This window comes from Semicossyphus pulcher, unplaced genomic scaffold (genome assembly GCF_022749685.1).
Source record: "Semicossyphus pulcher isolate SPU_LCO1_2020_fin unplaced genomic scaffold, fSemPul1.0.p SCAF_8, whole genome shotgun sequence".
In the NCBI taxonomy this organism is placed as follows: domain Eukaryota; kingdom Metazoa; phylum Chordata; class Actinopteri; order Labriformes; family Labridae; genus Semicossyphus; species Semicossyphus pulcher.
The window spans coordinates 13,086,918-13,103,169 of NW_027211759.1; the positions used below are offsets into that span (position 1 = coordinate 13,086,918).

General features: G+C 43.5%; 1 protein-coding gene across 1 annotated transcript in view; it reads right to left on the reverse strand.

Moving 5' to 3' along the window:
• The window catches only part of megf11 (multiple EGF-like-domains 11), a 56,370-nt gene that overhangs the window by 14,359 nt on the left and 25,759 nt on the right, over positions 1–16,252 (reverse strand). The window contains exons 4-9 of the mRNA XM_069685994.1: positions 10,425–10,671; positions 10,181–10,301; positions 9,626–9,762; positions 6,703–6,915; positions 6,055–6,229; positions 450–570 (exon numbers count right to left, since the gene is read on the reverse strand). Of these exons, the coding sequence (XP_069542095.1) occupies positions 450–570; positions 6,055–6,229; positions 6,703–6,915; positions 9,626–9,762; positions 10,181–10,301; positions 10,425–10,671 (1,014 nt within the window). The remainder of the gene's footprint in view (positions 1–449; positions 571–6,054; positions 6,230–6,702; positions 6,916–9,625; positions 9,763–10,180; positions 10,302–10,424; positions 10,672–16,252) is intronic.

Consider the following 16,252-nt stretch of genomic DNA (forward strand, 5'->3'; position numbering starts at 1 on the left):
AGATACAGCTTATATTTAAGCACATAAACAACCTAAATTATGTTATAGCAAGCACAAAATCACAGCACAAAAACCCTGTATATATTTGTGGCGCTAAAAAAGTGATTGATTGATTTATCTATGAACAGAATGCACAATAATAATTACAATGTGATGACTATCTGATCCCCACAAGAACATAATTTATTTAGATAAGCTTATTTGATATATAATTCATTAAAGAGATAACTAAACACAGCAAACAATGATTAAATGAAGGGCAGGGGTCATCTGGCAGTCGTGTATTAAACACTATGTAAATGAAAACTACAGTCTCAGGCACTGAATGTAAGAGGATTCAGTACCTTATGTTAGACTGTGTACTCCTTAATCACACACTCACAGTGTAGCATTTTGTACAAAGCTCAGGAGCCGCTCTGATCCTTCATCATGAGTCAGTTATACCGTACCTTCCCGGCAGACGCAGGAGCCGTCGACAGGAGAGCAGGATGCGTGATTGTGGCAGGAGCAGGTGGACATGCAGCTCGGCCCGTAAAGACCAGGAGGACACACCGTAGCGCAGTCCTCCCCCTGAGGTGGAGATATTACAAAAACATGAGGCGAAGAGTCAGCATGGAAATAAAAGCTGACCCTGGCAGACTTGGTAGGAATAATATAGCCTGAAAAGATGGTTCCCTGCACCGCTCTAAAGCTTACTGACTGTTTATTGAGACCAGTTATACTGTATTTGTATACAGGATAAGGAGCAGAAAAAAGGGATGATGTTAGAGAGGAAGTAACTCACTTGAACCCACTAAGCTCATCCTCCCAGCCTCCACTTATGCTCTCAATGTATTCTGACAGCACCTGCTTCTAGCAAAGCACCATTTTTCACAACCATGCTCCACCCCATGTCTCCACTTCTCTCTTTTTAAGCCTCATAGGTGGTCTCCACTTTTATTTGTGGAGACTGGCAGGACTCCAAGGCTACAGCCTCCGGCACCTGCACTCCAACCAAGCAATTACCCTATCTGGCCCTCTGTCCAACCAGCTTTTGTAAATAATAGAAATTATTTGTGGGGTTTTTTCTGCAAAATAATGCAGAGATGTTTTAAAGAAGCAAGTGAATGAGACCTCAAGAGCAATAATGCTCCAGGGTGCAGTGATCAGTGATCATAAGTCTCCCCACAACCCCGAAGTTTAGAGTACAATCCTCACTTTTGTCCCGGAGTGTTTAGTGTGGACATATCTTAGCAATGCAATCAATCTTCTATTCTTCTAATGTGTTTTTGAATCACGTTGGTAAAGTTTGTTTAGTTTTAAGAATTGTATACATATTTTAAATTCATTATTTTTCAGAGCCTCTCCTTCCTCCTGAAACGAACAAGCCGTTTTTCCATTCAAAGGTCAGACCTTATCCACGATTGGCTGACTGTATATGGAGTGACGCGTAGCCCCGCCCCCACGTGTGCGATCCCACGTGAGGGAGCGGCCACACCGCACTGTCACTCCAAAGTTGTAGAAAACATGGCTGCTCTAGGAATCTTTATTCAACCTTAAAGCCAGAATCGCCAGGAGGTATCAGAGTGGTAAGCTGAAACCTTGACAACAACTTGACTACAAGCTAGTGCAAGAAGGCCGCCTGAGGCGAATGACGGTGAATGATGATTGGTTGAATTCAGCCAAAGCAAGGTTCTGCGTAGAAAACAAATTGAATTCTGGAAAAACAGAATTCTGCAGTTTTCACTTTTTCACTGTGAACAATAAACACCAGAAAATGTGAAACCAATGCAAAATATGAGAACATCCATTTAAAAGATATGGCTCCTTTAAGGATCATGTCCTTTTCCCCCCAACTAGCAGAAAGGGGATAATAACTAAGGAGAATATTGTACACCTCCTAATGAAGCTCTTTATGAAGCAGCTGGCGACACCATGCGAATCAGAGGAAGCACATGGCTTGGTACACCCTCCTCAGGCCAGCAGTGGGAGTTAGCGGTGCAAAGAATGGATGGAAAATGACAAAACCAAACTGTGGAGGAAAAAAAGGGGTTTATGCAAAACTCCCAAAATAAAGTCCATGGTGAACTGGGTCGAGAGGGAAACAGCAGGATCCTGCAGACATCCCTGACAGACTGTGGCAGATTCTCAATCTACTATTAATAAGCGCACCAATGGCAGTCTCTCTGTCCCTTACCTTTGCATTAGCATGAAACACTTGGTAGAGGACATAGAATATACCCCGTCCCTGTCCTCTGCAGCCTAAGGTCATTAGAATCTCCCTGCTTTAAAGGCTGAGCACAGCCCACCTCCACTCGTCCCGTCCCTCCCTGCGCTGGAGATCACAGCCAGTCTGCGGATCCTCACACCCTCCTTGCCAAACCCCGGCTTTGAGTGACAGGTGACACAATGATTTAGAGTTCCAATTAGCGGCCCAGAGGAGTCCTGAGTGGCTCTTGCTTCGCTCACCAGAGCACCGGGGGACTGCTGGCTGCTCGCTGCTCTCATTATCATTTTGAACTCAGTTTAAACAGGAGGCAGGAGGAGATGTGCCAATGGACGCCGGGGGCAGAACACACATCTTAAAACATCTCTCCTCCCCGTACACCACATGAAAGCGCCCGTCTGTGAATGAAATTTTTATCAATCGGTTGCAATAACCTTTGTTCTGCTGAAAATGACAGCTTCAAGACTGCTAACAATAGCAGTTCACTTACAGTTGTTAAGTGTGGAGAGAAGTTCGACCAGCCGGGGGGGCCGGCGGGGGTAAGGGTGGGCGGGGGGCGGAGGGGGTTCAGCCTGTCTTCAGAGCAGAGGCAATTTACTGGTGACTGGACTCATGGATAAAACGTCATGCAGCCACAAATGACCACATGGATTTTGCTGCATCCTTGGCTGCGTCACATTCCACTTGGTTTCACCCTCATGGTGCAGAGACCGGTGGTTGGTCTGCTCTCAAGAGGGGAAAGGCAGCTCTCTCATTAGCCGACTGATTCATATTCCTTCTGAGCTGCGAAGGAAAGAAGTCTGTATGTGGAGAATCATTATTAATACACGGGCTGTCAGTCCATCGCACGAGAGCAGTAGGACCTTACATAACTACACAGCCGACGGAGGCAGCAACCAGACCTGAGCCGCCCAGCGGCAGCCAGGTCGTCCTTGGCCGAGGCACCAAATTCATACCTATTAGTATCTTAATGTAATTGGAGAGCGTTTTTTTTTCCAGATAGCCTCACGCTGACACAACATTGATCAGCCTGGTATCCACTGAGACTAGATGCAAATGGCACCACTAATTACCAATCAGTCTCACTCCCTAACAGTTCATCTAACTGCTGGATGAGTGACTGCAGTTTAAAATTCATGCAGCAAGACAGAAAATGAACCTCTGGACCTTTTGATGAGGCTGGGAAGCCCTGAGAGATGGGGAAATGATTTGTTTTCACCACCTACAAAGGCAGGCTGGAATCCATGTCTAATGCAGTCATATTTTAGACGGAGCAGCATCTACCGAATCTGCAGAAACTACAACGCTACTGTGAGTGCACGCTGCAGATTGCGAGGGACAATGCCTGAATAGGTAACATGTAATCACTTTGTCCCTGTCAAAAAGAGCATGTCCAATTACTAGAGCTAAATCAAGCGTGCAGGCTCCAACACTTTGCTTGGTTTGCCCCCCAATGGGAGTCCCGAACAAAGATGCAGCAGGGAGGCTTAGCCCTATCAGCTGTCCCCTGGGGAAGTGACTTCGCCAGCAATCACACCCTCAATGCCATCATCAGCCATGTTTTAAAAGCCTGACTGCGTTAAAACGATGATGCGCTACGCATATGACAAAACGCTTCACACTTACAGGTAACAGTCATGATCTCAGCTCTACGTTTCTTTGCTGTCTGCACAGCAGCAGCTTTGTTAAAAGTATCAAAAACTACCTTGAGTATTCACCCCTGCCGCTCCCTTCAACACACACACACACAAACACACCAATCCTCAATATGAGGTGTGTCTGCTCCCATCTGACTGCCTCCTTTTCTATCTAGCTCTCCTGCCCTCTAGGTCTGTTTAATGGATCTGGCAGCCCTTCCCAGCAGCCGCCAAAGAGAACAGGTGGAGCAAATTAAGACACAGTCTGCGGCCCCGCTCGGAAGCTCAATTCACCACAGTGGCCCGCTGTAAGACACAGGCAATTTCCACTGAAATGTAATGTTGGCAGAAATGTACCCTCTCGGTCTCTGTTGCTGTGTAACTCCAGATTGCGAGACAAGAAATACAATGGGGAAACTGATTGAAGTTAGCCAACTAATTTGACAGTTGTAAAAGGCGACGATATGGCTGCACAAAACCTACTCAAACGGAAAAGTATATAGGTCAAAGATTAGACTCTCACCCAATTTGTCTGGAAATATAGAGCCAAAGTTTCTCTCTACTTTCAAATGCAACAAGTTCTGGATATTCCCCGTCTTTGTAAAACATGCTCAACTGATTATTAATGTCTACAAAGTTCTGGACCAGAGAATGAATCATTCTGCAAGGAGCTTCTTGGGGTGCAATAGCGCACAATCCATAATAAAGCAATAATAAAATATCTCACCTTGCTTCTGCCCGGCTGTGTACAAAAAGCTTCTAAAGTGATACTGGGAGCACTTCCAGAACTTTACAACCACGGTGACGCAAACATTTTTACTACACCCACAAATAACAGGAAATATAAATCAAAGCAACAACCTTCACAAGTAACGTGGAAGGATTAACTATTTCACAGCATGTGGCGGGAGTTATATTACAGACAATACAACAGGCCTCATATATGGATCTGCTTTTATCATGTAGTGAAAGGACAGGTTTCTGTAAGTATAACCGAAGATTAGGAGGAGCAAGGTTACAAAGACAATTAACCTATGGCAGCTTCATGAAAAATGAAAGTAACCAATGGCATAATTATGAGTTGACACTCCGTAATTATAGCAGTGATTAAATTAAAATAGAGAGCTGAGTGGCAACATGTTAAATGATGATGGAGGGTTTTAATGAGTTTTAAATGTGTTTTGTGATTTTTCCTTCTTTTTTGTTTTCTGTGCTGCAAATCTTTCTAAATCGTCCTCTTCTTCTGTCTCTTTCTTTACTTGTTTTCTCTCAGAGAATGCTAACTGTGTTTGCTTGTGTAATTTAAATTTTTTTTCGCATATTTGCTCCCTTAAAGTGGAAATTTAAGTGAAATAGAAATAAAATACATAATTATACATCTATAAAATGTGTAATATCTAAAATAACAATAAAAGTAGGGATGCACGATATTATCGGCATGTTATCGGTATCTGCAGATTATGTCTTTAAAATAACATATCGACATCTGTAGATATGTCAATTTTCTGCTGATATTTTCCACCGATAATACAATGATTTAATTCTGCCTAATGGCTCGATGATTCCCTTAAAAAGCTTGACGTAATGCTACGACATTTACTCGGCACGACTGTGCGTGCACACTGCCTGCACCACGCCTCTTCCATCAAGCGTGAAGAAGGGTGCAAGATGTCGGCTGTATGGCAGTTTTTCAAAGAAACGGACAGCAGGGTTGATTTCATTTTATGCATTTGTTCTGTGCGACAGGTAAAATTTGCCCTAGTTGTGGCTCTTGTCAGGATTGTCTCAGGGAGAGCTTCATCCAAGCCTGTCTAAGTGGTATTAATGTTACAATTTTATTTGAAAGAAAATGTTGCATACAAATAAATCTGGCATTTTGTACATAACCTAAGTTTAAGCACTTTTCTTATATTGCTCAGTGAATGTGTACATTTTAAAAGCACTGTATTATGTTATTTCTGCATCTGCCAGTGGACCACTACAATAAGAGTAGGCATGATATCAATTCCACTACAGGGGAGACTTGATGTTTGATGCAATTAGGTGAAAAGAAACATGTTCCTAATATATCGGCATCAAAATCGTTGGAAAATATCGGCATATCAAATATTGGCAAAAAATCCAATATCATGCATCCCTAAATAAAACATTACTATAAAAGCATCCACTGACGTATGCACAATTATAGCAGTGAGAGTGTCTGCTACTCACCATGAACCCAGGGGCACATATACAGGCACCTGTGACAGGATGGCAGTCCGCTCCGTTGGTGCAGCTGCAAGACAGCATGCATCCCTCTCCATAGTATCCAGGCGGGCAGGTCTCATTACAGTAGAGCCCCGTCCATCCGCCAGAGCAGGTGCATTCACCAGAGAGCGGGTGGCAGCTACAACATAATGAGAAAAAACAGGACAACAACAGGAAGAAAACGAGTGAGGCGAAGTTTCGGTATCAACACTTCGTTGGTGAGCAGGGTCAAAGTGGGAAGTCGGCGCCAACAGCAATTCATCCATCTGTGTGTCTACGTGCTTGTTTCAGATAGATGAGGTGTCTCTTTTCTCCTTCGGTCTGTAATGACTTCTACGGTCGGTGCCCAACTCCAGCCGGAATCAGAGCATTAACATTGCATTAACTATGAATGCAGCTGAGAAATTATGAATGAAGCAAAGGTCGCGATTAAAAGCTAACTGGATGACATGGCGGTGGTGTCCAGACTTTAGAATGAGGCCTGGCTTAGAAATAGGATGAAGAAAAACCGGGCTGGAGATGAGTTTATTCATATGGAGCTGCAGGGGGGCTTTGCTGCAGGGCTCGGGCAGAGGGAGACTGTGTGTGGTATTGCACTGATGTCTCACTTACCTCACGGTGTTGCTGGTATTACAGGGGCAGTACTTGTCACAGATGAGGCCGTAGAGGCCCGGAGGACAGAATCTCTCTTGGCAATTAGGGCCTTTAAAGCCCGTTTCACACAGACAGGCTCCATTGATATGGTGACACTTGGCTCCATTCTGACACTCACACTTCTGGTTACACTGCGGACCGAAGGTGCCCACAGGACAGTCATCCTGACACCTGGGGGAGAATTACACTGTCTTTTAAATTGGTGCAAAATGTCAGAAGCATTAAAAAATTGAGTAAGAATGGTTACAGGAAATTCAGATATTACAAAGGTTAAAACGGCTCTACAGGCTATACACTGAGACTATGAGAGCTGAAAGAATGAGTCGATAAATCAAGTAGCAAAGTGACAGAAAATAAAATAACAGGAATCGTAATTATAGATTAAGTGTTAGGCTTCCTAATGGGGCTGAAATTGTCAGTACGTGCCGTTCAGCTGTTACAAATTTACGATAATAAATCTGACTATTTTTAGGGGAAACATTTTTCACTTGATTCTAATTTAACTTTCATATCAAAATCAGCTCAGTGGTCGGCCCTGGCTTCTTCCACCTTACCTCTCTTGCACTTGCAAGATTTGGAGACCAACTACCCTCTCACCTCCACTACTGAAACTCTCTCTGTAGCAGTCAGTCAGTGAGCCCTCTCTAGCCTGCAGCTGTTTCAAAATGCAGCAGCAAAGACCAAGAAGAGAGACCACATCTCCCCTTCACTAACCTTTCACTAGTTAGCAGTGGAGTAAAGAAATTATTTAATAAGGTTCTTCTTGTTGTTTTTAAAGCACTGCATGGACTGACTCCAAGTTATACCTTTGCAGCAAGCTTTTTTTAGTTGTTGGCCCTAAATTGTGGAAGAAGAATTCGATATTCTCCCTCAGTTTTTATTATTAAACCTTGTCTTAAGATCCATCTCTTTCCTTTAGCCTTTATTTATAGGACAGCTGAAGAGAGACAGGAAATGTGGGGAGGAGAGAGTGGGGGATGACATGCACCGAATGATCGGCAGACCGGGAGTCGAGCCTGAGATCAGTGTTGACGAGGACTGTAGCCTCTGTACATGAGGCACCTGCTCCACCAACTGAGCCAAACCAGCACCCCTTCCGTTAGCCGTCATCATGGAGACATGCCTGTCCGAGCGCTAGCTTTTATTTACTTGTGTAGGAGCCATAATGTGCTTTATTCCTATGTTGATTATCATCCTCCTTTTATGGTTAATCACTTCTGGTAATTGGCACCTGGGTGTGGTTACACCTGCTCAGCCGTGTGGCAGGAGGCAGACACAGAGGGCGAAAGGGTTTGGAAATTTTCTGTCACCGCCATCGTCATCGTCATCATTGTTTATAAGTGTTTTTTTGCTTTTCATTTAATTATCTTTTGATAGTCTTTTGTTTAATAAAAACAGCAACTTCTGTGGATTGTTGTTTGGAACGATACGCGTCGCAGTAACAAGCCCAAGCGGCATTTTTCAATCATAGTCGCTTTAATAACTTGTATTTAGTTTTTTAGCTTGTGGAAAGTTTTTTGTGTTTCCACTTTATGAGTTAATTGCTTTTGAATCCTTAATTTTTTTTTAAAATCCAGTCTCACTATAACTGGAATGAGTGTAACTGTGCACATTAAAACAATCATTTTGTCAAAAGCAAGGTTTGCAGAATTATTAGAAAATAGCAGCTATGTCATTTTGGAGTAAAATTCCTCAGCTCCTTCTGTAATATGTTACAAATCTTATATTATTAATAGTGTTTTTACTTCATAATTTAAATTCTGAATATTTCACTTGAAAATAAGAAATTAAAGCCAGGCTGATGTGGTCAAATCTGAAGTGGTACATGACAGGGCGGTCTAAAAGCGGCGCCCTGCTGACAGGACTTCAGTATCTCTGCAGGGGCTGAAAAGAATTAGTAATCGTCATCAACCACAGAAATTAGACTTGCTGGAGTTTCTCCATATGAAGCACTGAAGCATACAGAAAATGGATTTTTCCTTCACTTAAACATACTGACTTAACTCTACAGTCCTGGTGGAGTATCAATCTCAAGAGCCTAACAAAGCTATTACAAATAGCTCAATTACATTATAAAACCGGCGAGTTATGTTTCGTTTAAATTACCCCGCCTTTAGTTTTATCAGGGGACAATGGTATTATTATAGCAGACAGCAGAGGGTGTGGGCTAACACAATCTCAGATTATTCCTGGCAGGTTAATTCACCTGCCACTGACAAAATGAATGAGGGTAATTTTGCAAAATAATAAAGTAAAGGAGAGGTCCTGTCGAGGAAGTGTTTCTATCCAGAGACAATTGCTTTAGCTGAACTAATAAACCCGGGCTGCTCTGGGCTGCTCTGCCAGGCATGGGGAACTGAAAAGATCTGTGGATTTCAATGAGACCTTAATATAAGCCCATTACTTATAATTAATGAGCAGGATCCAAACAGCGTGTAGCCCATGGTGAGATCAATGGACAGGCTGGGGGAGGAGGAGGATGAAGGCTGAAGACATGAAACCTCGCTGGCCGGCATGAAGTTCAAGATTAATTAAACATAAACACGACTATTAAAAGCTTCAAATCCACCTTCAAATGGACTAATGGGAAATTCTTAAATGCTTATTCCTCCGGAGTGTGAGATTATTCAGATATTTTCTTTTTCTTCAAGAACAGCCAGGTTCGCGTCTAATTGGACGTCAACAAAGAGAATAGGTCAATGAGTGACTTTTTAATGCGTATGTGTCTGCGTGAAACAATACGTTTTCATTAATATCAATAAATCATGCTATTGTCTGACCCAATTCCAAAACGAGGAATGCAACATTTCTCAGAAGTTCACAATAAAGGCTTCAGTGCGTAATGATAGAGCAGTGTGTGCCAGAGGTGTCTGCCGTGTACCTGCGTCCGCTGAAGCCCGCCGCACACTTGCACTGCCCGGTGACGTGGTCGCACAGCCCGCCGTTACGACAGGAGCAGTCCTTGCTGCAGTTGATGCCGTGCTTGCCGAGAGGGCACGGCTGGGCACAAACCGAACCCTTTGAGAAACAGCCGGCGGAGAAATATATGAGAAACCTAAATGACCTAACAGCTCTTTAAGAGTAACAAGTTATTATCGCTGTGCTCAGATGCACACATGTGGGAGTCACAGTCAGAAAGCCTGAACCAAACCAGGAACATCACCGTAAAACACTAATCCACAAAGACACTTTGTATTGATGACTGCATGCTCACTTGACATCACTTTGTGAACTGGGGTTTCAAAAAGCATGCACAACCTCTCCACTAGGATATTTAAGTTGTTTCTCATTTATAATTGAACACAGCATATTGATCCTCGGGACCATGCTCTCAACATGTCAGTTTTTTTACAGATATAAACGCTTTTCCAAGACCTCCAGCAGTACTCAACCCTTTCTCTCTCATTTCCTTCCCACCTTTGCGTGCGTGACCTACCGTCCACCCGGCCGGGCAAGAGCAATCTCCGGTGATGTGATGGCAGGTTCCTCCGTTCTGACAGGGGCAGCGCTGCTCACACTGAGGCCCGTGACTCCCCGAGGGGCAGCGCTCTCCACAGCTGTCACCACACACGTCAAGAGTCAGATGTGTCAGACACATAACTTGTGTTCGCCTGCAGTTGTTTGCATCAACCAAGACAGGCGAAGTTGAAAAGGAGTGAATTTGTCGCAGCTATACTCACAATGCCCCGGAGTATCCCGCTGCACAGATGCACTCTCCTGTCTCGTGGTCGCAGGTGGCACCGTTGAGACACTGGCAGGGCAGTTGGCATGCCTTGCCATAGTATCCCTGCTCGCAGAGCTCCTCACAACGCCATCCTTGGTACCCATCAGTGCAGACACAGGCACCTGTGATGGGGTTACACTTGGCCTCGTTCTGGCACTGGCAGCGATTACTGCAATGGGGTCCCCAGTAGTCGCTCTCACAGCCTGCAGGCACACAGAGACGTGGCATCAGACTGAGCCGAGCAGGATTTATCCTTGAAAACGTCTGCAATCATATGTCACGTAAATGCACGCGTGACATAATTACCCATAAACAGATTCCTTTAATACGTGGAAGAGTTCATCAAGAATATTGAACGTCCCTGGAAATTACTGCTCACGAATAATAACAAAGAAAACTTTCCCACAGAGCTCCATAAGCTTGATTTTCTTGTCATTCTTCTTCAGCAATCTTGCATGAATTCATTTCAAGAATGTAGCTGAAATCAAGTCTCAGGATATGTTTTTAAGTCTGTCTGTTCAGCCAAAGCCTGATGTTGCTTGTTCCTTGGTGCCACTGAGCTCCGACGTCGTCCAAAAACTATTAAAACCTCATCAATGTGCCACACTGTTGCACTCGTTCGATGATTCCACATCACCAAGAACATTGGCAGTGTGTATTTGGAGTTAATACGGCATATCAAGTCTGCTGTAGCTAAATAGCTCACTAGTGCTCAAAGAAAGAGGCTGAATTCTAGTTTTAGCGTATAATGCTATTAGCTAACATGCCCAGCTGCTTTAGCCATGTCTCAATTAGCCTATTTACAGTTTCCATAGGAAGTAAAGAGTTGGAGTTTAAATGTACGAACAAATTGTTATGTTGGTGTTTTTGTGGCATTCTCGTTCTCATGAATAAATCCAGAGTACCAGCAGCCTTATCTTTTAAATTCCTTAACTGTCTTCTCTCTGCTTTTAGCTCAGGGCATGCTTAGATACATTTGCAGCCCATGACCCAAAGCAGGACACCGTCCACGGCTGGCCGTCTATCACAGAGCTTACATTGTCAGACAATCATTTCCACATTCAGAGTAACAGACACAAAAACACAGGAAAATATGCAAAGTCCAAGCAGAAAGGACCTGAGAGAGAAATCAAAATGTGTGTGTGTGTGTGTGTGTGTGTGTGTGTCTGTTTCACACCTATAAACACTCCTCTGATGGGAGCAAAGCTTCTGTAAGACAAATTTGAAGCCAGCAACACGGCACGACAAAATTCATATCTCCTGTCAATATGATCCTTCCAAAGCATTCATCAAACTGTAACCAAGTGACTAAAGAAACTTCTGGCTGAAAAATACACCAAATGCAGAGCTGACAAGCATTACAGCTGCCTCACTCACAGGCTGCTAAATCAAATTAAGTCTTTAAAAACAAACATTTGTCTTTATTTAGGTCACTAAATAGATGTATTGGACGTGTCAGTGTAAACAATATCAAATTAGAGAGATAAAGGTTTATCACGTATCCGTCTTATTACAGTTTGAGGCGATGTAATGAAGTATTAAAACTCTGGAAGAGAACAAAACAAGCGAACAGATACACAGTGTGTCGTTACAACCACGTGTAGCTAATGTATTAGCATGAATATGAGTACTGTGGTTGACATGAAGCAACATTAGCATTCACTTACTAGCATTCAGAGTTGCTGTTCTTGTCTTTAAAGATATCATCTCTAAGATTTTCATGTAAATAAATGTCTGTTAAGTCACCATCTATCCCCGAATGATGATTGAGCCTATGGCCACTGATGAAAGCCTTTGCATTTGCAGTATATAGTATTATTACAGACTGGGTGTCTGTGGCAACATTTGCGGTAAAAAAATCACAAGCGGCGCCCAGTTAGTGACGCGTTTTCCATCAGCCAGCAGTGGTTCGTCTGCCAGAGAGGGTAGGCGGAGCTAAGCGGCTGCTTTTCCGGTCTCTGAAAGTGTTGCGAGTAAACAGTAATCTACTATGGCTGAACAAACAAAGAAAAGATTGATGACTACAGATACAACTTCAACAATAAGAGAAAATCCAAAGAAAAAGAAACAAATTGGACGCTCAGATGAAGTCGAACAGTCTAAAAAGGAAAGCGACCGTCAGCGAGGAAAATTAAGAGTTAGAACCGTAACAAAGGGAGCCAACCGTGGACGTCTGGTTATCTGGGACGTTAGCGCCCACTATTGTCTTTTATCGCCACCAAATACAATAAACTGAGAACTTCGAGATTATACCTTAAAGATAATTTTTCTTTTGGTCTCCAAATAACCTTTGAACATTTGAATCTTTAGAACTTAGACAGCTTACTTTGATGCTATCCTGTATGCGCTAGCTAACCTTAGCTAGCTCTGCCTTTTATTCAGTGGTTAACAGTTAGCATACAATGAGTTAGCTGAGCCTGTCTGCTTAAAACAATTGTCTGAATGTGATACAGAGACTAAATATTGTCATTGTCAGCTTAGCTGCATATTATTGCCTGAATTAATAGTTTGGTTTACCAGGAAATAGTGAAAAATGAATATCACAACCTGAGAGATATTCTACTCAATAATAAGTAACACAGAATTTTTCCCTTTTAAAAGGGGTAAAAAATGATTTGGGACATTTTTGCTTAAAGAACACAAACAAACTGATAATGACAATGAATGTATTATTAAAATCCAAATTTAACTACTAATAATTTCCACGCAGATTAAACCATATGGTAAAGTCAATGTAAAACAATATGCAAAAAGAGGCCAAAAAGTTCTGTATAGTGTGTTGAAGCTTAGCGACTTTGGCGCTGTATAAGCAACATTTTTCACATTACACATTGAGTAATAAGATTCAGAGTTAATATGAGAAATATTTGTGCAGTTTTAACATGTTTTCACTCACACAGGAGGATCATTTCCTGGTTGCAGGGCGACTTAAACTCTGTAGAAAAATTAAAGCTCAAACAGGCGTGAAATACACCCCAGTTCAGTCCCTAAGGAACTGTTGAAGACGTATACTGAAGAGGATGAAGTATATGTGATGGGAACATACCACAGCTATCATTAAAAGGCCTTAATAACACCTTGAAATTCATCTGCACAGAGGGAACCAAATGTGCAAGCTGTTCACACCTCCGAGGGACGGGAGGGAAGAGCACAAGAGGATGCAAAGATTAAGAACACAAGCAAGGAGAGATATTTCATAAGTAACAGTTTGTTACTTCTATGTCTTTTAACACCTTTTTTTAAGGTGCAACTTCTGCAGTCAGCTGTCAAAAACAGCCAGTGGGAGAGATCTTAAGGAGCTGGAGGTATGCTGTTTTTCTACTGACAAAACGCTCAGTTTTCAAACGCTAAATGTACTTTAAAGTGACTAATTGTATTGAACTTAGAGTAATAGTGCAGAGAGGTTCAATTAGATGGAAAGAACCCTTGAATGAGACAATGTTCATCCTCTGTGACGACTCTGCAAATACAGAAGCCCCAGAGGTGTCGTCTCTCAACACAAGCAGCAAAATTAGCTTTCCCCGCTGTGTTGTAACATTGTAACTCAAGAAAATTGGTTAGGTTATATAACATAGCTGCTCTACATGGGTACATTTAAATGGCAAAGTCATGTTACTAAGTGGTACCTAAGGGAATGATGTAAAACAAGCAATTCCCACATTCCTCAGGGGATAGCACGGTGTAAAAACACTCAATATGTCCCATAAAGTGCAGGCAAATAGCTAATCCTCAAGGTTAAATGAACAAGCAGCTTTTATGTGAAGAACAATCGGCAGTGATCCGGGGTGGTAGGCAGTCTTCACTCTCACCAGGGTAATTGTTCTTCCGAGGATCTGGAGGTGATTTAAGTGATTGGTGAGGCCTCATGTCTCTCCAGCAGCAGCAGCAGCAGCGGCAGCACTTGTACCGCCTCACATAAAAGCCCAGCTTGAGGTCCAGGCCGGCCGAGCAGCCAGGACGCTGAATATTCCACTATTGATTCTCACATCATCGCAGAGTGAGTTGTGAATGTAAAGACACTACGCCCCCTCCTTGTATGCTCGCTCTACCAGAGCTGTGATCAGCCCGAGCGGGAGCTTAATGAAGCCTGTTCCAAGGCCGGCACTGAAGCCTGTTTTTCCAGGTACACAGCAGGAAGATGATCAGCCCGGCGTTGGTACAGACAGGTCTGCCCTGAAGGGGGTCTTGAAACACTTGGCTGTTGCAGTATTACTTCTGTGGCTGGACAGACTAGAGGCCACATTACAGGGCTCATATTGATTTGATCTAATCTGCTCCTGGCCTCCAGTCTGGCATGAATGAGTTCCCTGAAGGTTGAGCTGCTGCCACGCAAACGACCCTGGCACATTAAATGTGAGGTGTGTGCGGGCGGCCGAGGTAATGGATGAGCAGTTTAGCTGGAACTTGGTTTAGCACTCTATAAGCACTCATCAGACCTCCCTCGTCTCCCAGTGATCCCTCAGCACAGTGCAAAAACAGCCACTCTGTGTATTACTGCAGGCACCATCACCTCTAGTTTCAGCTCCGAGTATTGACCGCGCTAATACAGAATGCATTTTATACATGTTTAACTGAAAATGTGATGTCAGTAAAATACCCAGAGCGGCAGAGAAAAACTGAAATAAACCAAAATCTATCCAGCGCTTAATTTGCAGACTTTTCTGCTGCTTAGGATGCTGTTACCATTTGAAGTTTTAAACCTTCTTTAGCTTGCAGTTAGAGGCCTCAGCACATTGAGAGCAAAGCCCATTATCCTGCTGTCTCTCTCCTGCACAGAGGTTTCTCAAACTTTACCCAGCAGTCTCTCACTTCTCCGCTCCGACAGCGTTTAACTGTGATTAAGGAGTCAGAGTTCGTGATGAGCTGCGGGCAAAAAACAGAGAGGAACAGTAGAAGAGAGTCGTACGTAGCATGAAGGCTGCAGCTTGTCGAGTATACAGCTAAATTGCGTGAGGTGATGAGGACCCCCTGTGGGTTGTGGTGTGTGGGCTGTGAATCCCACACAAGTCTGAAGCTGCGATCCAGCCTATTAACTGGACCGGCCTGGGTCAGCGAGCCTAACCAGAGGACACATACACCAGCCAGCGCCGACTCTCAGAGCTCATAATGCATAACAGTTGCAATGTGGATAACCTCACACACAGGGAAAGGTCCAATCCCAAGGTGCTGAGTATAATCCCCTCGGCTAGAACAAAACAGATCACAACGAGGGGGAAACTTCTGAAGGTGAAGTCCAAAGAACTGGCGGAGAGAGCCACGATGGCGGTGCTGAGCTTTGAAGTGTGCTCAGGAGTTTGCATGATCAGGGACCGGCTGCAACAGGATTAAATCTAAACAGCTTTCATGCAGAAGTTCTCCTGAACGTGGCCTCTTCTGCAGAGCGTTTGTCACCGTTCCCTGTTTGAGGGGAGCCTGCCACAGAAAGCTTCTCTAAATGAGGGCCTGAGTCGAGCTCTTTAAAAACAGAATATCCCCTTTTATACTTATGCTGCTTTATTCGGTGGGATGCAGGGGGAAAAAAAGTAAATTGGAATCACAGCTGGACTGGTTTAAACGCAGGCCACTCGAGGTGTTTTGTGCAGACAGACGCTTGCTTCTTTGCCAGCTCTTACTTTGAAAACCACATTATTGCAATTGGAATATTTGGCACGCAGCCACATTTCACTCCCCGGTGCCCGAGTCGCGGGCTGTCACATAACTATTATTAACACACGCTGTTGACACTTGAGGAATAACTTAACTCGTACAGAGAAATTATAAGGGAAAACGCTCCGGCTCCCAAGA